Raw genomic sequence first — 27,916 nt, 5'->3', positions numbered from 1 at the left:
TTGTCGGTGCCAGAAAGGAAAATAGCATGTAAAAGCAGTTTCAAGAAGCTCGTTGCCAACCACTTCCTTACTTTCTGTAGTAGTGTTTTTAATATTCAGTTGTCACGGAACCTGCAATTTATTATCAACATACATACACACATACATATATACAATATACGTACACATACTGTGTATAATGTTTAGTATATCACCAGGCAGGCCATACTACTGACCAGCTGAACTGGAGAAATAGTGAACAGTAAATTTTAATTGCTTCAGCTCACTGCTGAGCACATCCAAGCCTGTTACATGGTTATTTCATCATATCCCAGGTTGTAAGGCAGTAGGGTGTACATTACAATTAGGTAAAATGAAATGGTTCCTGAGCAGCCCATAAATGCTTAACACTGCGAAATTATTATGTAACTGGTTTGAATGCGTTAGGGCTGTGGGTTGGGTCAGTTAGAATATAGCATCCACTACATTTTATAGTTTCTTCACGTCCTTCTTGCCCCATATAAATGCTTCATATTACTGCTATTAAATTTAATAAAATACACTTGTATAAAATGTACCTTATTTGCATAACAGCACATCTTAGCTCTACAGCCATATTTATTACTGATATAATAATAGCTAAGTTGGCAGCATTATTTCTTGTTTATAGTAATATCTGCTGATACATTATGTGTGTGTAGATATACTAGAATATGCAGGTTTGCTAATGATATCAAACCTTCATAGCTGGCTCAAACAATTGTACCTTCAAGTCCATTTACAGTAACTTTTGTTAATATTGGAATGTTAGATTGTAAAGGAGCCTCACTTGGAACACGACGTGGTACATCATATCGCTCTACAGGATCACTTGGGATAGGGCGTGGAGTGTCGTATCTTTCCATAGGATCAGCCAAAGATCCAATTCTTGAGTATCCTGGACCAAGATTAACTGAAGATTGAGATGTAGGACTTGCAGGCACTAGACCACTTTGACCCAGTCGAGAATATGGAGGAGCTGGATCAGCAGTAGACATTTGGAATTCGCTGGGAGTAGTGCTAGTGTTATTGCCCTGGGGTGGATCTGGTAATGGAAGCTTAGAAAAAGGTATATGAGTCTCATGTTTTTGTGGCATTGGTAAAATCTCATTGGATGGAGACATTTTTGGGATCATATATCCTTCACAGTCCTCTACAATATTTGTGTAAGTTGGAGTTTCAGGAGTTGTGGCCTCCACTATTTTCTCCATTTTTTCAGAATTGTCTTTCTTTTCCTTAATTTCCTCATAGACATGATCTGCACTGTATATAGAGGAAGGACGAGGTAAAGGAAATTCTCTCGGATCAGAGACATCAGGGTTGTATGAAGGATTATCTACTGCTGTGCTCCAGTGGGGTGTGCCAGAACTTATGGATGTACTGTTACTGGCAGACCGAGAACGGCCAATAGGAAGAGTAGACACAGTTGACAAGGTTGTCCTGGAAGATGAGGAAGATCTGATGCTTGAGCCAGGCATCATAATGTATCCATCTGTCGCTGACCCAGTTACACTCATGTCTAAATATTGGTTATACTGATCCAAATCCATATACTTCATTGGAAGCTTCTTTTTAGGCTCTACAGCCATGACAGAAGTTGCTGTAAAGTCTGTCGTAGGCAGTGTTTTGCGAGGAAGATCCATGCTGTTGCAAGGAGATATCTGAAGTATTTTTCGAGTTTCATCAGAATTTCCTCTCATTCTGCGATATAGACAGGTAAAAAGCATAATCACGATGATGGAGAGGATTGTTGTTATAAAGACAAGTCCAATCACTAAAAAGTTTGTAGAATCACCTTTAGGATCCACTAATGGTGTTCCCTCTGAAAAGTAAAGGAATTCGGTTTAAGTTTTATCACATATTTATTTTTATTAACACAGGCCATTTCCCACCAAGGCAGGGTGGCCTGAAAAAGAAAAACTTTCATCATCATTCACTCCATCAGATTATATTATAAATAAATCATAAAATAACTTTAACCTCAAATGGTTACTGTACTGTACAGTCACGTTTAGAATCTAATACGTACTTGGAGAAATTAAAAAATTTTTGGTAGTGGTGACATTGATTTGCACTGTTATATTTAATCTTGAAAAGTATCTATAAATTTCCAATTACATTTTTAAAATTAGGCAGGAGGGATCATAACTACAGATTTCCTTTGGCCCCAACTGATGTGAGCTTTTGGCATGAAACTTTCTAGAATACTGAAGTTATAATTTTTTTTTTTTTTTTTTTTTTTTTTTTTTTTTTTTTTCAACAAGTCGGTCGTCTCCCACCGAGGCAGGGTGACCCAAAAAAAAAAAGAAAGAAAATCCCCAAAAAGAAAATACTTTCATCATCATTCAACACTTTCACCACACTCACACATTATCACTGCTTTTGCAGAGGTGCTCAGAATATAACAGTTTAGAAGCATATACGTATAGAGATACACAACATATCCCTCCAAACTGCCAATATCCCAAACCCCTCCTTTAAAGTGCAGGCATTGTACTTCCCATTTCCAGGACTCAAGTCCGACTATATGAAAATAACCGGTTTCCCTGAATCCCTTCACTAAATATTACCCTGCTCACACTCCAACAGATCGTCAGGTCCCAAGTATCATTCGTCCCCATTCACTCCTATCTAACACGCTCATGCACACTTGCTGGAAGTCCAAGCCCCTCACCCACAAAACCTCCTTTACCCCCTCTTTCCAACCCTTTCGAGGACGACCCCTACCCCTCTTTCCTTCCCCTATAGATTTATATGCTTTCCATGTCATTCTACTTTGATCCATTCTCTCTAAATGACCAAACCACCTCAACAACCCCTCTTCTGCCCTCTGACTAATGCTTTTATTAACTCCACACCTTCTCCTAATTTCCACACTCCGAATTTTCTGCATAATACTTACACCACACATTGCCCTTAGACAGGACATCTCCACTGCCTCCAACCGTCTCCTCGCTGCTGCATTTACCACCCAAGCTTCACATCCATATAAGAGTGTTGGTACTACTATACTTTCATACATTCCCTTCTTTGCCTCCATAGATAACGTTTTTTGACTCCACATATACCTCAACGCACCACTCACCTTTTTTCCCTCATCAATTCTATGATTAACCTCATCCTTCATAAATCCATCCGCCGACACGTCAACTCCCAAGTATCTGAAAACATTCACTTCTTCCATACTCCTCCTCCCCAATTTGATATCCAATTTTTCTTTATCTAAATCATTTGATACCCTCATCACCTTACTCTTTTCTATGTTCACTTTCAACTTTCTACCTTTACACACATTCTCAAACTCATCCACTAACCTTTGCAATTTTTCTTTAGAATCTCCCATAAGCACAGTATCATCAGCAAAAAGTAACTGTGTCAATTCCCATTTTGAATTTGATTCCCCATAATTTAATCCCACCCCTCTCCCGAACACCCTAGCATTTACTTCTTTTACAACCCCATCTATAAATACAGTGGACCCCCGCTTAACGATCACCTCCAAATGCGACCAATTATGTAAGTGTATTTATGTAAGTGCGTTTGTACGTGTATGTTTGGGGGTCTGAAATGGACTAATCTACTTCACAATATTCCTTATGGGAACAAATTCGGTCAGTACTGGCACCTGAACATACTACTGGAGTGAAAAAAGTTCGTTAACCGGGGGTCCACTGTATATTAAACAACCATGGTGACATTACACATCCCTGTCTAAGACCTACTTTTACCGGGAAGTATTCTCCCTCTCTTCTACACACCCTAACCTGAGCCTCACTATCCTCATAAAAGCTCTTTACAGCATTTAGTAACTTACCACCTAAATAACAGTACATATAGGTAGAACACCTACCATGATTATGACTAGAAGCATTTTCAGGGTCAATAATGTGCAAGTGCAGTAAAGGTCCTTGAAACTCTGACTCTTCCTCTCCCACACGCACCACACAACGCCAATTTCCTTCATCCTGCTGCCGTACTTCACATAAACGCAAAGTGCAGTTCCCTTCACGCAGGTCACCTTCTAGCCTATAGTCTTGTGTATACTCGTAGGGTTTGTTAGAGTGTTCTGCATCTGAAAAAGAAAACCCCATTACAATATTAGACTGTTTTTCATGTGTTTTTCAGTCTGGCTGAAGCAATATGTCATTTGCTGTATTACATTGGAATTAGTGTGAAATATAATAAGTTCTATTAATAGGGTTCCTTAAATTTACATAAGACTCTATAACTTTAGCAGAAGGCCTATTTGTTGCTTAAGTTCTTACCTTGTGACACATTAAACATGTCTCCATGAGGCATGATCCAAGAACACGATGATATGGGCTTATTAATTTGGCACTTGAGAAGAGCAGATTCTCCAGTAGGAACATCCTGGATATAGTCTTCATGAGTAAAATCAAACAAGACACGAGTCTTCAGGGTTTTGTCACCATGAAATTCAGACTGAAAAAAAAGTTAAAAAAATATTTAATCTTTTAATAAACTTGCATGATGCAATAATAATAACTTATAAAAATTCTGTAAAATATGCTGTATTTTGTACTAGCATGGGGGAGGGAGAAACATGGGCATATTGAGAGTAATTTTGTGAATCCTGTACGTATTATGGTATATACAGCATTTTTGGTATGGTGAAAATTTAGATGTCTTCTGTAGCTGAATACGTAATTAAATATATTCTTAATCATAAGCTGTTGAAAAAAAGTAACTTTGAAGCACATAGATAATTTCTGCCCAAACTTACTTCAGATTCTCGAGGTTCTTCTGGCGAGTCGTTCTCCTTGCGACCCCTACGATAAGTTAACTCAGACTGGTCTGTTGGGGGCTCCCACGTTGCTCTCTCAGATTCTGTTGATAAATTAAAAAACTATCTTTTAACTCGGTACAACTAACTCTAGCTTATTCTTCATATCATTTTAAATTATAGTAGTGTACAGTTCATGGCTTGTTTGTTATATGTACTGTAATTACTTTGTACATGATTATTGTTGATTTTCCTTTTTAAGATGTATGGTACTCACCAGTAATTACTCTGAGAACAGCAGGTCTAGTCATGTGTAGCTTTGAGGAATGGTAACTGATTGCTTGGCACAGCCACTGGCCCTCTTGAATTTTTCGAGCCTAGTGAAGGTATGAAAGATGCCAATTATACTTTTAATATAAAAATCTAATAATATAATTTATGTGGAATATATATTCCATGTAACAGATTCTTAAATAATAGTATCAAGTTTTGCACCTAAGCCAGGGTTTAAATATACATTATCCTTGCTTAAAATTATTATTATTTTTGAACTCGGCAGTTTTTTCCCACCAAGGCAGGGTGACTCAAAGCAGAAAACATGCTCGCCCTCATTCATTCAATCGCCGTCTTTCCAGAAGTGTACTGACATCACAATCAGATTATCCTCCAGCTGCAACATCCCTGCCCTTTTTCAGAGAGCAGGCACTGCCCTTCCCACCTCCAGAACTCAAGTTCAGCATACTGGTTTCCCTGAATTATTATTATTATTACTTTTTTAATACACTGGTTGTCTCCTACTGAGGTAGGGCGACCCGAAAAAAAGAAGAAAAACTTTCACCATCACTGTCTTGCTAGAGACATGCTGATGCTAAAGTTCAGATGCCTCTCCTTCAGCATGTAGACATGGTACTTTCCACCTCCAGGACTCGAGTCCGGCTAACCAGTTTCCCTGAATCTCTTCATAAATGTTACCTTACTCACACTCCAACAGGATGTCAAGTCAAAAACTACTTGGATGTTCAAGCGCCTTGCATACAAAACCTCCTTTGCCCCCTCCAACATTTCCTAGGGCAATCCCTACTCTGCTTTCCCTCCACCTCAGATTTATACACCTTCCAAGTCATCCTTTCTAAATGTCCAAACCACCTCACCCACTCCTTAGCCCTCTGGATAATTCTTTCAGTAACTCCGCACCTCTTTCTAATCTCCAGACTATGAAGTCTTTACATAATATTTACACCACACACTGCCATTCAGACATGACATCTCCACTGCCTCCAGCCTCCTCATCTTTGTAACATTCACAACGAATGGCTCACACCCATATGATGAAAATAATAAAATCCACACACCCAAGCAGACAAAGACTGGGAATACAGTGCATTTCACTGGTTTAACCCCTTGACTGTCGCAACCCCCAATCCTGAGGTGTCTCCTGGTGTCGCAAAATTTAAAATAAAAAAAATTATTTTTTCTTATGAAATGATGGAGAATCTTTTCCCGATTGTAATGACACCAAAAAAACGAAATTTGATGGAAAACTGACGGAATTATGCTCTCGCGAAGTTAGCGACCTCAGCGCTGTTTACAAATCGGCGATTTCGCCCACTTTGAGCCCTATTTTCGGCTAATTCCGTTGTTCCAGTTGCCCAAACTCATAGCTATTTCTTTAGAACTCCATTTTTTCTATCGATTGAGTACAAGAAACTGCCCATTTACCGATTTCAACTACCTAATAATGTGGTCAGAAATTTGCAATTTGGCCAATTTCACGAAAACTAAAAAATATGACAATTTCAAAATAAGGTCCAGAATGAACAATGCAGACATTTCTGGCTCTAAAATAACATTTTCTTTGTTCATCAGTCATGTCTCCAGGCCCCTCTGATATTACTCTTGCTTTCTATTTTGAATTTTTATTCAAACAAAAAATAGAAGACTTACTATTATGCAGACTACTGCAATACTGTAATAATTGTATAAATAACATCAACCCATTTATGACTGCATATTAGAATGGCTAGTTGGACATTTATTGGACAATGGTATCATTTGTTTACTTTTGAACATTGGCAAAAATCAAACATTTCCCCTACTTTGAGCTCCATTTCTAGATTCTTTTTATAGTAAAATCAATCAAAATCACCTCTATTTCTATAATATGTTTTCCATTCTATCAAATGAGACCAAGAAAACGAGAATACAACCATAAATACTATACGAAAATAGACCACAAAGTCGGCATTTTAATTAAAAAAAACGGTCGGAGTTTTTTTTTCTCATTATGCACTGCGTGCTCCAGGATTTTTTTTATATGGTGCACACTGACCACACAGACCCATTCTCTCACATGTGGGCCTACCAGCTTTCTCCTGCTTGATTTGAAGCCGCTAGAATTTATGAGTATATATACGTCAAACACGGTACCTCGTAAGACGTATATATACGGCCGCGACAGTCAAAGGGTTAAAGCTTTGTGAAAAGCCTGAAATGACCAGTGTTATAGTGTAAGGGAAAACTGTACTAGATTTTGGAGGGGTTAGAATATAAGAGTGTTGGTACCACTATACTCTTATACATTCCCCTTTTTTGCCTCCATTAATATTATTATTATTATTATTAAAAACGAATCAATAAACTCTTATAAGTCATACAGCACTGGTCCTTGATTGAAAACTACTAAAAGTATGTCAGTAATATTGTATATGGTATTTTGTGCAGAGTTAAATTTTTAATTGTATATTGAGTATGGTATTATTGCAGTTTACAAGAACACATGAAAATTTCCTTAGCATACCTTCGTAATTTTGATGGAGCAGTCCCTGTGATGTGATGCCGGAAAGTCTTTGACTAACACAGGAGATATACGTTTATCAAAGAAGTCTAGGCCCAATTCAAGGAAGTACCAGCGACATAAATTAACAGGGTTTGCCACCTATGGAGGGAATGGGAATAACATTGATTAGATGTCATGGAAATTGTGTTAAATATGATACAGTACAGTCTTAGAGTATTTCATTTCAGCAAGTTTGTCCCTATACACAGGATAAGTTACAATGGACATCTTTCAGTACACCATATAATGTATCATATATGCCTGTGTACAAATCTGTCCCTAAAATTTTGAGATGTTAATTCAGGTTAAGGCCTATATTTGCCTGATAGGTTGACCCCTACCCCATGTTTGACTTTACTAGTTTAAAATATCACAATTTCCACAGCAGGAAGATACTAGAGAAATTCCAGAAATAAAAAATTACACAGGTCAGGGCGAAAATAAGTTATGCATGATCAAAGTCACTAGTGACATGGTTCTCAGACTAGTAGATAGATTAAAACTAAAGAAAAGACCAGACCCTGATGAACTGTTCTCAAAGGAAAGGAATGTAAGGAGGAACTTAACAAACAATTAGGTAGTCTTCTCAACATATTACTACAAACTGGCATAGTGACAGATAAGTGAAAAATGGCATGTGTGATACATGTACCTATCTACAAAGGAAGTCATTAGCTTTGAATTATAAACTAATTAGCCTAACCTCCATTTTGGAGGTAGACTATTTGAAGCCACCTTGAAAGGGATCAGTGAATCTTAGCAGTTTTACAAAGGGGCATTCCTGCCTTATGAATTTGCCAATTTTTTCACTAAGGTATCTGAGGGGGTAGGTCATGAGAATGAATATGATATTGTATATATGGACTTCAGTAAGGTTTTTGATAGTTCCACACCAGAGATTCTTGAGGAAAGTATAGACACAGAATAGGGAGGAAATTTTTTCTTAGATACAGGCAGGGTTGACAGATAAGCAACAGAGTTTGCATAAATGGGGAGAAATCAGAGTGAGGATGGGATTGTATGGTAATTCCTAAGGACATAGTAACTCTGGCTTTGCTGGAACAGAAATTTTGAAGTTCCCATAGGTGCTGAACCTTTAGGAGAGTACTTGATTATATACTCATTGCCCTACTGAAGTCTCTGAGCTCAGCCAGAAAGATTTCAACACTAAGAAATTCATACCTTACATGATGGAATATGACAGGGGAAATTTAGCTCACTTTTGTTCCCATTATGTAACTGCCATATTGAATAGGGTAGCAGCATATTGTTGATGTATCCAATTTTGCTAAATAAAAAATCCCTTAAGGAAAACAGTTAACGAAAGATACATAGATATATTACTGTAAGCTATTTTATATTGTGTAAACACTTCGGTATGATTAGGTTTGTTTGCTATATTAGTTTGGTTCAAAATTAAAAACAAACATAAAAAAATGCATATCAGTTAATGGTTTTGAGAGGAAAGGGGGCTAATCATTAGGTGATCCACTACATCTTTGTTGGAAGAGGTGAAGTAATACTTACTAAACACTTGAGGACAGCCAGCTCACCCTCTGGAACAGTTATGTTTGAGGGCTGCGTAAGGAACTCTGAATCAGAAGATGGAGAGCTTGGTAGTTGTGCTGATGCTTTAGGCAGCCACCAGATGATAGCACACACTGTGGAAGGTAACAATTTCTCATGAGATAAAACCATCTTTACTTTGCTTAACATCAAAACTTGAATATCAGTTTGAGAAATGGAGGACTACACCTAATGGTCAATTTTGGCAAAATATTGAAAATCCAGAAAATGTAATTATGGTGTCATTTTGTTTGTAATTAATTTGGAGTGTGAGCAGGGTAATATTTAGTGAAGGGATTCAGGGAAACCAGTTATTTTTATATAGCCGGACTTGAGGCCTGGAAATGGGAAATACAATGCCTGCACTCTAAAGGAGGGGTTCGGGATATTAGCAGTTTGGAGGGATATGTTGTGTATATGTATATGCTTCTAAGCTGTTGTGTTCTGAGCACCTCTGCAAAAACAGTGATTATGTGTGAGTGAGGTGAAAGTGTTGAATGACGATGAAAGTATTTTCTTTTTGGGGATTTTCTTTCTTTTTGGGTCACCCTGCCTCGGTGGGAGACGGCCGACTTGTTAAAAAAAAAAAATAGTAACTAACAAAATCCACTCATTCCCTAAGGAACTAGGACATGTATTAATGTTAATGGTTCCTTGTATCATTGCCCTAATAACTTGGCCTCATAAAATGGAGAGGAAGCACAGTACACTATTACAGTAGTAACAGCTAGTATTAAGAAACACAGGAAAGTAAAGATAAATGTATACTGAAGGTAAGTTTGAATTAGTTTGGAACCAATTTTGTATCCAATTAATACATATTATTATTATATTCCTGGAGATTGCTAAATCCATAGGGGTCCCACAGCAACTGGAATGAAAGGTTAACAGGCTTAATCCAAAGGGGAGGGGTGGCTCCAATACTTGGGATCAAGAGCCCCCCCTCACCAACATCAAGTTAACTTCCCCCCTCCCTCCCTCCCTTCAGAAATACAATTCATTCAGATGCGAGTTGACCAAACATCCTTGTTTTAGAAGTACATTTCCGTATACAGTACTAGTGAGTCACACCAAGCAGCACAGTCAAATAAGCTAGCTAGTGTGCAATACAAACCAGGGCAAAAACAAATTCAAATTATTTATTAATAATGGAGCATTTTATATTTTCAACCCAATTTACTTGTTTTAAGTAGTTAAAATCTAGGCAGTTCAATAATTAAAATATCTAAAGGTGATGATAATTGGGAATGAGCTTGATGCACCACTTTGTTAGTCATAATTATTGTATGACTTTAAAAATGTATACTGCATTAGTTTAATTGTTAGTTACATATTGTTTTGAGCATCTGGTGGACATTCCAGTGAGACCAAAACAGGAGGTGGGAGGAGGTGGTGGTGGGGGGGGGGGGTGAATGAGTTGACTCAACAACTGGGCTGATGGATCTCACCAGGTGAGTAACCGAAGAGTCAATGCTGGTTATTCCGGTTGGGCCATGCTAAGTTGTGATGATTCTGTCACCATAACTCAAAACAGTTGTGGCTAAGATCATGCATATAACATTGTTGTGGAGATGTGTGTAAAAGTTATTTTTCATTGTGGTCTTGATAAGATGAAGATTTATGTTTAGAAGATGGTTGTGCCTATGTGTTTCCTTGTACTGGTGGGACGCAAATAGCGCCACATAAGTTTAAGCACTAGATCGTGTTATTAGGATGCTCAGGAGGAACTTACCATCTAATATGCAATATAATGTTACTGCCGTACTGTAGTAGAGGAAAACAATTTGTGTGTGTGGGGGGAATCACTCTCTCTCCCTTTCTCTCTCTCTCCCTTTCTCTCTCCCCCTTTCTCTCTCTCCCTTTCTCTCTCCCTTTCTCTCTCTCTCCCTTTCTCTCTCCCTTTCTCTCTCTCCCTTTCTCTCTCCCTTTCTCTCTCTCTCCCTTTCTCTCTCTCCTTCCCCCCCTCTCCTTCCCCCCCTCTCCTTCCCTCCCTCTCCTTCCCTCCCTCTCCGTCCCTCCCCCTCTCCTTCCCTCCCCCTCTCCTTCCCTCCCCCTCTCCTTCCCTCCCCCTCTCCTTCCCTCCCCCTCTCCTTCCCTCCCCCTCTCCTTCCCTCCCCCTCTCCTTCCCTCCCCCTCTCCTTCCCTCCCCCCTCTCCTTCCCTCCCTCTCTCCTTCCCTCCCTCTCCTTCCCTCCCTCTCTCCTTCCCTCCCTCTCTCCTTCCCTCCCTCTCTCCTTCCCTCCCTCTCTCCTTCCCTCCCTCTCTCCTTCCCTCCCTCTCTCCTTCTCTCCCTCTCCTCTCCTCTCTCATTGGTATACCATTACTTCCGAGTGTACTACCTGCCTTTAAATGAGCCTCTTATCTCTTGACCTTCTAATTTGCGTCCAGGTGGTCTTCTGCGAAATGTTCCATGGTTAAGGGTGTGCTGCAGCCCGTTATATCTTAAAGGTCACCATTGTCATTACTGCAGTTTGTGGTGTCAATGGGCGATCAGTTGAAGCAAAGCATTGGTGGCGTGCAAGCCCAGTATGGTAAAAACTTGTGTTATATTCATTGACAGGAAAAGTCAGTTTTTGCAGCACACCATGCGAAACGAGCGTAGTGGTTTCTAATGTATTTTTGAGACAAGCGACCACAGTTGAAAAACTTGCAAATATATATATATATATATATATATATATATATATATATATATATATATATATATATATATATATATATATATATATATATATATATATATTCTTTCTTTCAACACACCGGCCGTATCCCACCGAGGCGGGGTGGCCCAAAAGGAAAAACGAAAGTTTCTCCTTTTACATTTAGTAATATATACAGGAGAAGAGGTTACTAGCCCCTTGCTCCCGGCATTTTAGTCGCCTCTTACAACACGCATGGCTTACGGAGGAAGAATTCTGTTCCACTTCCCCATGGAGATAAGAGGAAATAAACAAGAATAAGAACTAGAAAGAAAATAGAAGAAAACCCAGAGGGGTGTGTATATATGTGCTTGTACATGTATGTGTAGTGTGACCTAAGTGTAAGTAGAAGTAGCAAGACGTACCTGAAATCTTGCATGTTCATGAGACAGAAAAAAGGACACCAGCAATCCTACCATCATGTAAAACAATTACAGGCTTTCGTTTTACACTCACTTGGCAGGACGGTAGTACCTCCCTGGGCTACACACACACACACACACACACATACTTTCCCTCTTTCTAATGAAGAAAGTGTTATCATTTAACATCGTAAAACCAACGTTAACATTACTCACTGGATGACACGCACTAATTTAGTTCATTCTTTCTTCACGAATGACAAATGTTATTAACCTATATGTATATATAAATTTATGTAACCTGACCTAATCTGACTTAAATTAGCTTAGCCTAAGAAATAGAAACTATAAGAAATGGATGTTGAGCACCACGTCAGAAAAATGGACGTATTAAAATGAGGACAGATTGCATATTTAGTTTCACTAACCAAAAACCAATAATAGAAAAACCCCTCAATGGAAGTTCCTTGACGCTGGTGAGGGGCTCTTGATCTAGGGAATTGAATGTGCTCCGGTTCCCTGAATTAAGCCTGAATACCTTCCATACCCCCCCCCCCCACATGCGCTGTATAATCCTACGAGTTTAGCGCTCCCCTTGATTATAATATTAACAAAAAAAGCGCAACATATTTCCTCTGTTCTGAGAGGTTTGGATCGCCCAGATATATATCATTGATGTTGAAAACCTTTGAATTATATAAAGCTTGAAGAAAAGACAGGTATAGAGCAGGCTCTCACGGTAACCGTTTTGCTGCCTAGAATGCTAAAGTCAATTATTTAATCAAGCTCTACACTGCACAACTTGGAAAAAAAAAACTTGCTCTTCACTTGTCTTTTCCATATTTATGTCGTCAGTACACCTTTCTATCCTATATCTTGCTTGCAGAGCAATAATATCATGTATAGACCACCGTGATTTATATGCAGTGGTAAAACGACTGGACTCGTGTGTTTTGGTCATAAATACTGTGGACACAGAGATAAACATAAACCGTGTTTTCGTTCAACGCCTGATTCACATTACTGTGTTTAATGGACCATCTGTGTTTATTTTCTGCTCTGAGAATTATCAGTGGTTATATTGGTGGTTACACATTTTCCTCTTGTTTTGTTAGTTTGATTTATTGACCACTAGTAGTTAGCAACATTTTGGCACATTATTATGCGAGATTAATGATAATGCTGTCCTCTTTCAGTTTGGCAGTAATAAGTTGAGCATTTATCCTCGCTAGTACTGACCTTGAAGGTTCTTTTTATAGCAGCAGCAGCAGCAGCAGTAGGCAAATGATTTTGGTCTGCCCTCCCTCATGCTTGTTTGCTCCAGTCAGCATGTAACCCTCTAAGATATGATCACGATCTAGCTATAAGAAATAGCATTGTGGTAGGCCTACTGGCCTATGTAGGAAAGTACCCTGTCAATTTTTCGTGAACTTAAGAAAATACTTATTCGAGGACCAGGGTTAAGTTGCACTTCACCTGTGCACTGAAATCAAGAATACTTTAAGAACTATAAGATAAGACACGAATACCAGCATTCACTGCAAGCAGCTCATTCCGACAACCGAGTTGATCTAGTCTGGTAATTTGTTCTGCTTAGTATAGCTCTGCCCATTTTACTCTTAAGACAATGATTCATTTAGACCACAAAGATGAATTCGACACAAATAGGCTTTCGCGAAATGTGAGAAAGCTAAAATGCTAAAACCCCAGGAGCTGTATAGTCCTTGTGGCTTAGCGCTTCTTTTTGATAATAATAATAATAATAATAATAATAATAAAACCCCAGGAGATTAAATTAGTCTTAAGACCCGGACATAGTTCGTGAATCTCTTGGTAGACCTTGACTGCTGTCCTTGATATGCCACCCTAGTTTTCCGCAGTATTTGCTTTATTTCATCCAGCTCTTCTGAACAATGTATGCTAGCTTAGGTGTTGGTCCAGTGTATGTACGCTTTCAGTATACTTTTAATTATAGCAAGAATATAGGAAAACTCTGTTTTAGCAGTAGAGATATGGATGAAGGGATAACTGGAACAGTGCCATTGAGGCGAGTACTTACGTAAATTTTAAAAATAGGTTACACAACTACACATCACTTTTATCTTTAAACCCATCAGGCTGTGCTGGGTACAGGGACCTAGGACACTGTACTAGGAGCTCTTGCATGAGGCTAAGAGCACAGAAACAGGTCTTAGCCTCTGTATCGTCGTATGTAATTAGTAGGCGTAATATTGACCTGTTCGTAAAACTTGCCAATTGCCAGAGGCGCTAATATTAAAAAGCATCACCTTAAGCAAGATGATACTTCCTAATCATAAAGACGCGACGGACTCCATACACCATCTTTGTAAGTCAGGGTTGTTTCATTTCCTTATGAATCAGGGTTCTCTTTTCCGGTGTGCAAGATTGCCACATTTCCTCTTTCGTCCATGGGCTTGTGGAATCTGTTTCCTGACATTCTCTGTATGAGAAAATTGTCGAACTTAATATAGGATGAAACAGTAAGCAAACAGTTACAGTTTACAACACAAAGGTAGAAAGCAAACCGCTTCCAATTCCAGTGCAAAAAAAAAAAAAAAGACAAAGTTTGCAGTAAAAACAATTTACGTAGCAAGTTAGGTTATTAGTTCCCAACTTCCAGTCACCTTTTATATACCTCCTCCCGTGTGTCGTATTAAAATTTGAGTTAATAATTAATAAATAATTATTGATGAGGTGTCATGTATGCGGACTTGGCGCACTGTATAATGCAGTTAGGTAGGAATCATACACTACCTGGGGAAATGGGAAGTAATCAGGCTCGATCCAAGGAAAGGTAGGACAAGGCCAGTTCCTTGGATCAAGAGCCCTCACCGGTATCAAGGCACCTTCCGTGAAGGGTGTATAATGACATGGTTAGTGGAACCTGGTATATGCATGTATGTAAATAGAACTCATGAAACGCTAAAACATTTTATTAGGAAGCGTTTCGCTTACTGCGAACTTTGCCACTCTAGTATAGTTCATGAGAGATATACAGCATGTATAAGAATACAGAGGTCAAGTGCGGGAGGTGTCAGGTCAGTGACGTGGCGGTCAACTCACCTGATTACCGTGTTCTGCTTGGGTAGCAAGCACCAAGTTGGCCAGTACGTCTGACATGCAAAAATTACTGGATTTCTGGACAGTGTTGGAAACGGCGATCTCTGACCTTATGTGCAGATCGGTCTCCTTGATTGAGTCTGACTTCTCCCCATTTCATAAAATGAGGTAAATTACACACTTGTTCATATCGTCCCCTGCTGTATACATACGCTATCTGAGGTGCTACGCCAGGTTCCTGCCATCTCTCTCATGTCCAAAAATCCGCTAGTTTTAGCATATCAGTCGTACTGGCCAACTTGTCATTACCCAGGCAGAACATCACGAGCAGGTGACCTGACCAACACAACTAACTTGACGTCTCCCGCACTAGACTTCTGTGCTTCTGTATACTATTGCAAATCTCCCTCGCGGGTGAAATGCTTCTTAATAATAATCTAGTGTTGCATTTTTTATTTGCAGTATGAGGGAAAAAATGGGAAGTTGTAAAATTAGTATTGTGCCGTGCTCTGAAATAAGTAGTTTTATTATATTTCACATTAAATTGCCTTTAGTTCCTTTTTTATTTTGTAATTTTTAACTTTTGTTCCGTTTTTATTAGAGTTTATTACTGAAATCTTCAAGTTTGCTAGCTAGCTCGTGAATATATTTGTAGTTTCTAGTTTGATTGAATGTATATTTTGTGCATTTGTCCTATGTATGAAAATATTGGGTGTTCAATTAGTATTCTCTGACGTACCAAAACAATTTAAAAAAAAAATGTCTTGGTATGCAATTCGTAGAAGCCTCGTGTCTCCCAGTATACCGTCATTGTTCATGTTTATACACAACAAGGCTACTTAGTTGTGCCTTGAGTGGAGGTGTGGGCGGCTCTGAGAAAAGATGATAGACTGCACAAGGCTTCTCAGTTCCTCCTTATAAAGGGGACGGCAAAGCCTGTTTTGGGTAATCTGTTGATTCTCTAAACCCATATGTGCCTTAAGCTCTTGCCTAACTCCCACAGGATGTGTGGGATGCGTCAAGTTGTTGTGAGTGTAGTGGAAACTTTGACAAACGTAGGACACATTAGGAGAATGGTGATGATTACATTACCACAGTAATTTTTATTCAAAGGTGTTGCATTACACACGGGAAAATCTGGCTCGTGCAAACGTGGACTTTTGATTTTCACGGGTAATTAATTTGTAAAGATTGGAGTAGTTGAATGAATAGGGAAAGGCGTTTGATATGGCTATAATCCTTCAGCACCGCGTGAAATATATATGTACTACTTTTATTATAGGTGTTCGTGTAATATAGTTATATTGTACAAGTCAAATTTTAAAGGTAGGCCTGGTAAAACAAAATCACATTCTCCTTTCCATTATTTTACGTAAATTTTAATTTTCAGCGCAGAGTTTTCTCAGATTCAAGACGTTTATATATTAGGTTTCACTATTCTCTAGTAATAAAACTAATTATTTGAAGCGAAGCATTCGACTTTTCTCCATGAGACGTATTCATAATCAGGAAAGTAAGCAATATATAGTGAATATAAATAGCTTATAAAATTTGCCTGCTTCTACCTTTAATGTCACCATATCAACGTGCGTTTTGTAAATTGTGAAGGTTTTTGGTAAACTGACCACCTAGCAGTGCACATTACAACTCCACCAGTGCCCCATGCCCTGCATCTCTAAGCGGAATTTCTTCTCCGGACACTGGAGGAATACATGTGGAACAGGCAAGTAGTTGATGTGCACGCTGACGCTGTCTTTGCAGTGCCTGGTGAGAACTGGTCATCACCGCCCCACCAGCCCTACGTCACCCGCTCTTCGGGACCCTGCCTGCTATCTCCTGTTCAGGAGATAGCAGTTTATATAATACTGTCATTGTAGTAGCTTCTTAATTACCTAGGAGTAAATGACCTTGGGACATTGCCGCACATGTTACTGAATATACACCCCCCCCTAAGCTCAGCAGCCTCACTCAAGTGAAGGGATTACTTTACCGCGCACTAAATCTGTCTTGGATGACCCTGCTTTACTATGGACACAACTATTTAAACATTAGCAGCTTTTAAGATGCTCATAATGAGCCATTAAGCACGTCATAGCAAAAACCACGCGTGATATTTTTTATCTTAAATTTAAAACAAATAACTTTAGGGCAGACTATCATCTTATTGCAATATATTTATAGCTAATATTCAAATTCCTGTGTAGATGTTTTAGGTCGTTCTCGTATTTACTTTCTGCTAGTAAATGCCTAGTGGATCGTTTGATTCTCTTGTGGCCACTGGACGAGCATCAAGTTCTTTAATATACTATCAATCATCGTGGTTGAGCTCTCTAAAAGAAACCGCATCCTTGGTAAGGCTTTACGTGTGTAGGTAAGAGAGGTAGTTAGGTTACAGAAGTGGTGGCCATTGTGGTTTACTTGTGGTGAGGCACACTCAAGGATAACACCGCCCTCCACAGGAGGGCGGTGTTATCCAGCACGTGTCTGCGTCTGAGTTTGTCTCCGCTATCTTCATTGAGGTTATACTCAGGTACAATTCTTTTTGAGCAGTATGTTAATGATCCACAAGGATTTACCTGGAGAGGTTAATAATGATTGAGTAACATAATGCAGGAGCACTGGTCATGTGGATGATGCAAGCGTTTGATAAGCATTACATTCCAGCAATTGTTTATGCTGCATCATTTTTTCTTGTTTTGTGGTAAACTATTTTAAGTTAAGGTTTGATGAATAAGAAACATTTGCAACACTTGGGTCTCTTGACTGCCAAAACGTTTCGCCTGCACAACAGGCTTCTTCAGTCGAATACCGGTGAATACCGTAAAAAAATATACCATGGTACCTTGGTACTCGGGAGGTCTTTTCTATCTCCCTTGCTAAATAGCTGTTTAGCATGACCTACATCACTCGTGGGGCCACGCTCACCTGTGACGTCAACTCCATCTTTTACTCCTAGTATATAAGGTATGACAGCAGGGCCATGCTTAGGCTTGAGGGACTGATCACCTTCCACCTGATCATATCAGCACTATTACTACTACTGTTTCCACCGTTGTTCTCATCAGTATTCTACTGAAGAAACCTGTTGTGCAGGCGAAACCTTTCAGTAATAAATAGGGATGGATAACAGCAAAAATTTTTGCCGATATCAATACTCAGTTTTAAGCCGATACTGACACCATCAAAATTAGCTGGTACCGATCCCGATATTTTGACATTCCTAGTGGTAAACATACACTAGTGCTGCAAATGTGTCTTATTCATCAGCGTGTGTTAGTATTATATACCATCAATTATGATGCATTTTATGGCCTGTCCCGGCAAGGGAGTAATCTTTCATACTCTGTAATGGTTTATGACAAAGTTCTCATGAGTGAAGTTTCTACTGTGAATTCTGCGGTCTATCCCATTTACCTTGATTTATATTAATCATTTTTTTTTCTTTTTACAAAATTCATTGGTATGTACTTATAACTTGAGCATTAACTTGATCAGAATTGAAAACTGGTACTTGTTAGGGTCCAGTCCCTGGACTCTTTTATGTGCCTAATAAAGCAGTCAAACTAACTTACGCAGGAAAAAACGTTAGGACAGTTTTGGGTAGTAAAGGATCTCCGTGTAGTATTATGTCATGGGGTAAAATAACTTGCGAGTCTTGAGCTAGCTTGGGCGAGCGCCACGCCCCACCCAGGACCACAACTGCAGTACAAGCTACTAACATTCCCCCCCCCCCTCTCTCTCTCTCTCTCTCCACGCACGAACACCCATCATCATCTACCACAACCACAACCATAATAATCCATCCCTCAACCCGCTACCTGTTATTATGGTGTATGTTACCGCGGCCCATTCTCATCAAGGTAGGGTGACCTAAAGGAGAAAACTCAATCACCACATTCATTCAATAACTACCTTGCCACAAGTGCGTGGATTCCCCAAAGTGCAGGTACTGTACTTCCCACCTCCAGAAACACTTGATGCTGTCCAATTATGTGGCATTGCTGTGCGAAATATGAAGAATTTCAGTCTTGCTGGAAGGATTCAAATATTGAATTAAAGGTGCTCGTAGAATGCTATGTATCAAATGATAACTAAAAAAAAATTACTTGGGCTCTCGATACGTATCTCTTCGTGGGGGGGCAGACCCCTTGACGCTGGTGAGGACTTTATCCAAGGCATTGGAGCTACCCTACCCTGTCTTGGATCAAACCTGTGGCTGTGCGCCACTGGTAGGGAAGAGGAAGTGAAAGCTTATCTCAATAGTTTCAGCTTTGCCTCTGGCATCGAAATCCACCCATGAAGATCACCAGTTCATGATGTGGTGTTTTGAAAGTGTTCAAGACTAGCGAAATCAGGCAGGAGGGTAATGTGTGGGAGGCGATAGTGAGAAGTAGCTTGACAGGTGATGGACGGTGGTTATGCCCGGACCAGTGTAGCTGTTTCTCCTCTGTTCCTGAATGTTGATACTTTGCACTCACCGCCACCACCACCTGATCACTACCACCCTATCATCACTACCATTATTAATCTACAGATCCCTACGTCTGGTTATGGACCGGGCCACGGGGACGTTAACCCCTGGAACACCCTCCAGGTATACTCCATGTATACCCCTAGATCACCATACAACGACTAGGAATACCCCGCTCCAACACTACATCCAACATAAAGTTGTGTAAGTTACTTCTCTGAGGAAGTGACAGTGATGGTGGTGAATATAATGCTTGCATCAGTGTCGCTTGTTAAATTCGATCCTCGTAAGAGAAAGAGGAAAGGGGGGGAGGTAGGTAGGAGGCATGTGTACGTGACTTCGTTATTGGTGTATATTTTACTCCTTATCTAGTTAAAATGAACATTTGAGTTTATGTTATGTATGAGCTGTGAGCGAGCTAGAGCCGTGAGCGTGAGGATGGGCGACGGGTGAGGGCGGCAGGTGTGGGTGTAAGGGGCAAGCCACGGACGTGGGCGTTGAGCAGTGGGACTCCAGACAGACGCCACCTTGTGTTGACCTCTGCATCTTCACGAGACCCACCGCCACATAATATTTCTCTTTAAACTGCTTCTTCTTCTTGTACCTCACTGAGCATACCAGGGAGTTTGACTGGCTCAATGCTTCACTTAGCGTCCACTTCTGACGTTTCTTGGCTTTCTTGTATCTCAACATGCCAAGAAGACTGGCTTGCTGCCTCACATAAGAGTCCACTTCTAGGTGCGTCTTGTACGTCAGCATGTCAGGAAGATTGGCTCGCTGGGTCATTTAACGTCCACTCCTAACTCCTTTACGGTCAGATGCCACAAACACGCAAGTTGTCGCAAGGCATTGTAGTCTTGCCTGTATCGACGTGTTTTTCTGTACATCACATTTATAATAATTCCTCAATAGTACACATATTGCACGCATATCACTGGAGATGTGTTGAATTTTTTATTGTTGAAATTAGGCATATGTTGCTTCACTAACGAACTATTGTTTAATGTAACTTTCCTCTTGTAACCTCTATCTCGTGTGTGTGTGTGTGTGTGTGTGTGTGTGTGTGTGTGTGTGTGTGTGTGTGTGTGTGTGTGTGTGTGTGTGTGTGTGTGTGTGTGTGTGTGCCATCACATATGAGAGGCCCCTTGGAGCTAGTGATCACGTGGTTCTGAGTTTTGATTACATAGAGTTACAAGTTGAGAGGGTAACATGAGTTGAACGGGAAAAGCCAAACTATAAAAGGGGGGACTACATTGCTATGAGGAACTTCCTGCAGAAGGTTCAGTGGGACAGAGAACTGGTGGTAAACTCAGTAAACGAAATGATGGAATATGTAACAACAAAATGCAAGGAGGCAGAGGAAAGGTTTGTTCCCAAGGGCAACAGAAATAATGGAAAGACCAAAGCAAGTCCTTGGTTTACCCGAAGGTGTAGGGAGGCAAAAACTAAGTGCACTAGAGAATGAAAAAGATAGAGAAGGCAAAGGACCCAGGAAAATAAGGAGATTAGTCGAAGAGCCAGAAACGAGTATGCACAGATAAGGAGGGAGGCCCAGCGACAGTACGAAAACGACATAGCATCGAAAGTCAAGTCTGACCCGAAACTGCTGTATAGCCACATTAGGAGAGGACAACAAAGACCAGGTGAACAGGCTGAGGAAAGGTGGTGAACTCACAAGAAACGATCAAGAGGTATGGGAGGAGCTCAACACGAGATTTAAGGAAGTATTTACAGTGGAGACAGGAAGGACTCTAGGAAGACAGAACAGAGGGGGACACCAACAAGGAATATACCAACAAGTATTGGATGACATACACACAGCTGAGACGGAGGTGAAGCTGCTAAGGTACCTTGATACCTCAAAGGCAATGGGACCAGATATCTCCCCATGGGTCCTTTGAGAGGGAGCAGAAACTCTGTATGTGCCACTAACCACAATCTTCAACACATCCCTTGAAACTGGGCAAATGTAATTCCCATTTTTAAAAAAGGAGACAGAAGACGAGCAGGGTCCCACAGGGGTCAGTCCTAGGACCAGTACTACTTTTAGTATATGTGAATGACATGATGGAAAGGATAGACTCAGAAGTGTCCTTGTTTGCAGATGATGTGACGTTAAATGAGGAGGATTAAATCAAATAAGGATCAGGCAGGACTTCGAAGAGACCTGGACAGGCTGGACACCTGGTCTAGCAACTGGCTTCTCGAATTTAACCCCGCCAAATACAAAGTCATGAAGATAGGGGAAGGGCAAAGAAGACTGCAGACAGAGTATAGGATAGGTGGCCAAAGACTGCAAACCTCGCTCGAGGAGAAAGATCTTGGGGTGAGTATAACACCGAGCACGTCTCCGAAAGCACACATCAACCAGATAACTGCTGCAGCATATGGGTATCTGGCAAACCTGAGAATAGCGTTCCGATACCTTAATAAGGAATCGTTCAAGACACTACACAGTGTACGTCAGGCCCATACTGGAACCCACACCTGGTCAAGAAATTAGAGAAAGTGCAAAGGTTTGCGACAAGGTTAGTTCCAGAGCTAAGGGTAATGTCCTACGAAGAAAGGTTAAGAGAAATCGGCCTGAGGACACTGGGGGACAGGAGGGTTAGGGGAGACATGATAACGACGTACAAAATACTGCGTGGAATAGACAAGATGGACAGAGACAGGACGTTCCAGAGAGAGGACACAGAAACAAGGGGTCACACTTGGAAGTTGAAGACTCAGATGAGTCAAAGGGATGTTAGGAACTATTTCTTCAGTCATAGAGTAGTCAGGAAGTGGAATAGTCTAGCAAGTGATGTAGTGGAGGCATGAACCATACATAGCTTTAAGACTAGGTATGATAAAGCTCATGGAGCAGGGAGAGAGGACCTAGTAGCGTTCAGTGAAGGGGCGGGGCCAGGAGCTGAGTCTCGACCCCTGCAACCACAATTAGGTGAGTACACACACACACACACACACACACACACACACACACACACACACACACACACACACACACACATATATTATATATGTTTGTGTGTGTGTGTGTGTGTGTGTGTCGTGCCGAATTGATAAAACTTGCGATTGTGGCTTAAATATCAATGCTCTTCTTGCCGAATAAGACAAGCGAAAATTTGTGTATTCAATAATTTCGCAAAAATCATTCTGAACCTAACGATAAAAAATATTTTTCAGTGTTTGTTTATTATTAAATTATTGTAAATTTATCTAAAATATATTTAGTTGGATTAGGCTAAATTAAATTGCGCTTGGTATAATAAGGTCAGGTAAGTTTTCCAAGGTTCTTTTGGTACAAAATTACTAATTTTTACATTAACATAAATGAAAAAAAAAATATTTTTAAACGTATAAGAGATAATTTTAGAAAGGACTTAATTTTAAATGAGTACTTGCTAATTCACCCGTTTTACCTATTCGGCACGATATATATATATATATATATATATATATATATATATATATATATATATATATATATATATATATATATATATATATATATATATATATATAATACGTAACATTTGTCGTTGTGTGTGCGTGTGTACTCGCCTATATGTGGTTGCAGGGTCGAGTCTCAGTTCTTGGCCCCGCCTTTTCGCTGGTTGCTTATTTATGTGTGTGTGTGTTACCAGCTGTGCGGCAAGAACAAACAGAGACATGTTTGTTTGTTGATTTTGCTTCAGCTAACTGTGTTTACTGGGGGGGGTGAAGCGGGTAAAGCCCCAGATCCTGCCTCTGAAGTTCACTTCCCACACACTGAAGACGCTGTTCCCGGTATATTTTTGTTGAATGTTTAGTTTCCATTTGTGTCTCGTCGTTATAGTCCCACCACATTGTCCACTATGTTTAAATCTCGAGTATCCTGTATGTTATGATCATGTCCCCCTCGTGAGTTTTAATTCTTCAATCTGTCCTCATCGCAACCTGTTCTCTTACCACGAGTGATAAGCATGCAGATTTGAACGTTGCCTGAGACTGTTCAGGCACCGTGTTGCCAGACGTGTCACTTCCACTTTTTTTTTGTATATTTTATTTTGCAAAGAAAATAGCATTTGAAAGTTGATATGGAACGCTCAGAAATTGACGCGCTCTGGAACTGTGTAAGAAAAATGGCGTAGAAAATGAGGGTAGGTTTTATCCAACTTTTTACATGTTTAAGGGACAGTGGGTACCGTGCTGTGGCGTATGTTCTAAAAATAAAACTTTGCGGTATTCCTGAAGGCCCTTTTTATAATGTCTAACTTTGTAAAAAAAAAAAAAAACGGTAAAGTAATCGCGCGCGCCATCCGTGTGTGGGGCTGATGAGTGTTTGAGTAGGTTCTGGTGGGGATGTGTTTGTGGGGAGGGGTGAGTTCTGGAGTGGGTGTGGTGTGCGTGTGTGCAGAAATGTTTGCGTGGGTATGGCTAATATTGATGGATAGCGTGCAGATGTGTGTGGTGTGACGGCACGAGTTGCGTCTAACCTTCCTTGACCTGACTAGGTCACGGAACCTGTGGCCTCCCCCCTTCCCCGCCGAAAACCGCCATTGACCCAGACAACCATGTGGGCTCCACCAGGCACCCACGCACCAATACACACACGCACACTACCATGTACACCCATGTACACACGCTCACACAACCTCACACACACCACCACCAAGTATACACGCCAACACCATGTACACACACACCAACACCATGTACACACACCAACACCATGTACACACACACCAACACCATGTACACACACACACACACACACACACACACACACACACACACACACACACACACACACACACACACACACACACACACACACACACACACACACTAGTCTTGCAACAAGACTAGTCCCGGAACTGAGGGGTTTGTCCTACGAGGAGACGTTAAGGGAACTCAACCTGACAACACTGGAAGACAGGAGGGATAGGGAGGGGGGTATGATAACGACATACAAAATACTGCGAGGAATTGACAAAGTGGACAGAGACAGGATGTTCCAGAGATTGGACACAGAAACAAAGGGTCACAGTTGGAAGTTGAGAACTCAGATGAGTCACAGGGATGTTAGGAAGTATTTCTTCAACCATAGAGTTGTCAGGAAGTGGAACAATCTGGAGAGTGATGTAGTGGAGGCAGGATCCATACATAGCTTTAAGACGAGGTATGATAAAACTCATGGAACAGGGAGAGAGTGGAACAAGTAGCGACCAGTGAAGAGGTGGGGTTAGGAGCTATGTATACACACACACAAAAAAAAAACACCTTTGTATTTCAAATATAATCGTTCATTAATGGAAACTTTCATTAGAATGCTCATAACATGAATAATAATAATAACAGTATACATAAATATAATATATTTTTTGTAGTAAAATCAAGTAGTGTAAATACAGTGTGAATGTTGTGAAATATGGAGACTCTCTCCATGTCTCAGTCAGACTGAGGGAAGCTACAGTAACACACTGCGCTAAAATACACACATAATCTTGAAGACCGCAGAGATTTCCCTATCTTGCTCAAACACCAGGCCACGGTGCCCTGTGGCCTGGTGGCTAAAGCTCTCGCTTCACACGGCGAGGGTCTGCGTTCGATTCCCAGCGCGGGTACAGACATTGGGCGTGTTTCTTTACACCGGTTGTCTATGTTAACCCATCAGTAAAATGGGTACCTGGGTGTTAGTCGACTGGTGTGAGTCGCATCCTGGGACAAAACCGACCTAATTTACCCTGAATGCTCAGCATAACAAAGGGCTTTCTATATAGTAGTATGCCATTGATGTCACGTAGGCCTGTATACCTTGTACATGTACTTGTAGTAAATAAAGATATATTGGAGGAGTAGTGGAGTAGTCTTGATGCTGGTGAAGCTCCCTTGAACTAGATCCGATTATCTCCTATTTCTCAGGCGATGTGTAACCCCAGTTGGTTTACCACTCTCCCATAACTATTTTTTCCTTGTAAAACTTAACACAGATCAGGAGATTCGGGACGTTTCATTTACTTCATATGAAACACTAAACCCGTGTGGGTCATTCTTTTCAAGGAATGGTGGGGGTTCGATCCTCCGTCCGCTGTCATGAGGGTTCGGCTAGGATAACGTTACAGTGGGAGAAGTGACAGGTCAGTGTGGACCAATGTTGAGGCCACGTTCGTGAGAACAAGTGATAACTGGCCACGGGGAAGATAATCCCTAGACCCGCTACCGTATAACACATGACTAAAATAAGACCGGGAACAATAACACTTAGAAGTTCAAGTTAAGAAAAATCTGAATCCAAGGCACAAATCCTCATTCTCACCCCCCCCCCTCTCTCTCTCTCCCCCCCACACACACGAAGAGGTAAGCTAATGTGTACTTTATATCATGTTTTCTGCTGTCATAATTATAACATGGGAACCTGTGAGAACATTAAGATACATTTGAAGAAATTAAAAAAAGTAAGATATCGCTTAATTAGTTACATTAAAACTTATGTATTCAAACATCAATTAGTAAATCAGTGTGTAACTGACCTGGCAGTGCCAAGGAGAGGAGAGAGGCTGGGCGGGTCATCTTGGGTCACACTTACAACTCAGGGCTTGTACTGGAGAAATGCTTTGTACTCTTGTTGTGTCCTGTGCTCCGTCACCACAATCGCCACTCACTAGTTAGTCCACTTTTAAATTAGATCACTGATCGCACTCAGTTCCTCATTTCCTCACTATAGCTCTTCTCACCATCGCTCGTAGCCTTAAGCGGGTAATTCGAGTGATTTTCGCTCGGTAAGTCTGTGCCATTTATTTATACAACACAAAGTTTATTTTATATCGCGGTGTTTATAGATGTAATTTATTGTTTATCGCGTCCACGATTAGATGCAGCTACGACAGTGACGTCACTTACAATAAGTTGTAACAAATACTGTTGTTTTGTCCTTGGTGCGCGTAGTTAACGGTGTTTGGGTGAGTATCAACAAGTGTGTGTTCACGTGAGGTGGTGGTTACTCAGGTATAGTAAGCAGCAGCTCCACATATACACCTCCACTCGCTGTGGTGTCCACCTCGGGACTGTCGCCTCTCTCTCTACCTCCTCTGCTAAGGACCGAACCCATTAGGTCCTACACACGGATGGGTGAAAATACTACCAGGAAGGAGAAACTTTGTTCATCCCTCAGAGAGCAATATTATCTTACTAAATATGCCAAAGGGTATCACTGTAATGTTCGAAATCTGTGTTGCTGTAAAATATATTTGTATATTAAGAAACAACATGAAAATTTTTTAGTAAATATTATAGCAAATGCCACGAGGTGCGAAAGTGTCTGAAACGAAACGAAATGTTTTGGTATCTTCAGTTTGCTATCGTGCCTGGGATGACTCACTGGGCGGAGGTTCCAGGAATTTCCTGTGTCTCACTACCGCGTTTTCTGTTGGCCGGAGGGAGAAGTGACGTCACGGGTGCAGGTAGATAGGGAGAGGGCGGGGATTCTCTAAGCTGCATTCCCCTGGCTGTTGCTGGGACACCTGCTGTGTCCTGGGATCTCTGTTTTTACTAACGTCCTTCGTAATCGATTCTCCCCAGCTCGTGTGATGACCTTTAAATATTTTCCTTCTATATACAGTGACCTTTGAACAACATGGGTCCACTTATACGCAGATTTTTTTCAATTAATTTTTTGGGAAAATTTCCGACCGAGAAAAAATTAGGTGAGTCATGAATGAATAAAATATATGTAGATACTAATTATTTTATTTTTACCACAAAATATATTATAAGAAATTAAAATTTATCAAAATTTAAGCACACAGACAATTACAGATCGTACATGTTCCTTTCGCAGTCGAGAGAAATGTAAACAAACGTCAAGATGGAAAAATATAATAATAATAATAATAATAATAATTTGAACCACCATGGTATCTGTAGAATCGATGGTTGAGTAGTTTTGACAACGTGTACATTGTCTTGTCTCATGTAATCTGTAAATACCTTTGTAACTTGTCATGATTGTGACCAGACTTACCTGGAGTTCATTACCTTTGTAAATTGTGAGTTCATTACCTTTGTAAATTGTGAGTTCATTACCTTTGTAAATTGTGAGTTCATTACCTCTGTAACTTGCTCAGCTATCAAAACTTTGGAGTCCAGTCCCTGGACC

The 27,916-nt window shown here is 40.4% G+C and overlaps 2 protein-coding genes across 4 annotated transcripts in view; one reads left to right on the top strand and one right to left on the bottom strand.

The window, feature by feature from the left end:
- lsn (vacuolar-sorting protein SNF8) overlaps positions 1–27,916 on the top strand; it is a 112,631-nt gene that overhangs the window by 13,105 nt on the left and 71,610 nt on the right. The gene's annotated exons all lie outside the window — the stretch shown is intronic.
- LOC128689406 (uncharacterized) lies at positions 179–26,816 on the bottom strand. The gene is made up of 8 exons (XM_053777638.2): positions 26,292–26,816; positions 9,126–9,259; positions 7,560–7,697; positions 5,040–5,139; positions 4,763–4,866; positions 4,284–4,461; positions 3,869–4,090; positions 179–1,840 (listed from the first exon to the last, which is right to left on the bottom strand). Exons 1-8 carry the CDS (start codon positions 26,329–26,331, stop codon positions 732–734), a joined length of 2,025 nt encoding a protein of 674 aa, XP_053633613.2. The 5' UTR covers positions 26,332–26,816; the 3' UTR covers positions 179–731.

Source organism: Cherax quadricarinatus, chromosome 18 (genome assembly GCF_038502225.1).
Source record: "Cherax quadricarinatus isolate ZL_2023a chromosome 18, ASM3850222v1, whole genome shotgun sequence".
Taxonomy (NCBI): domain Eukaryota; kingdom Metazoa; phylum Arthropoda; class Malacostraca; order Decapoda; family Parastacidae; genus Cherax; species Cherax quadricarinatus.
Note: the sequence above shows the minus strand (reverse complement) of the source record. Positions and strands in the feature narration are given on the sequence as shown.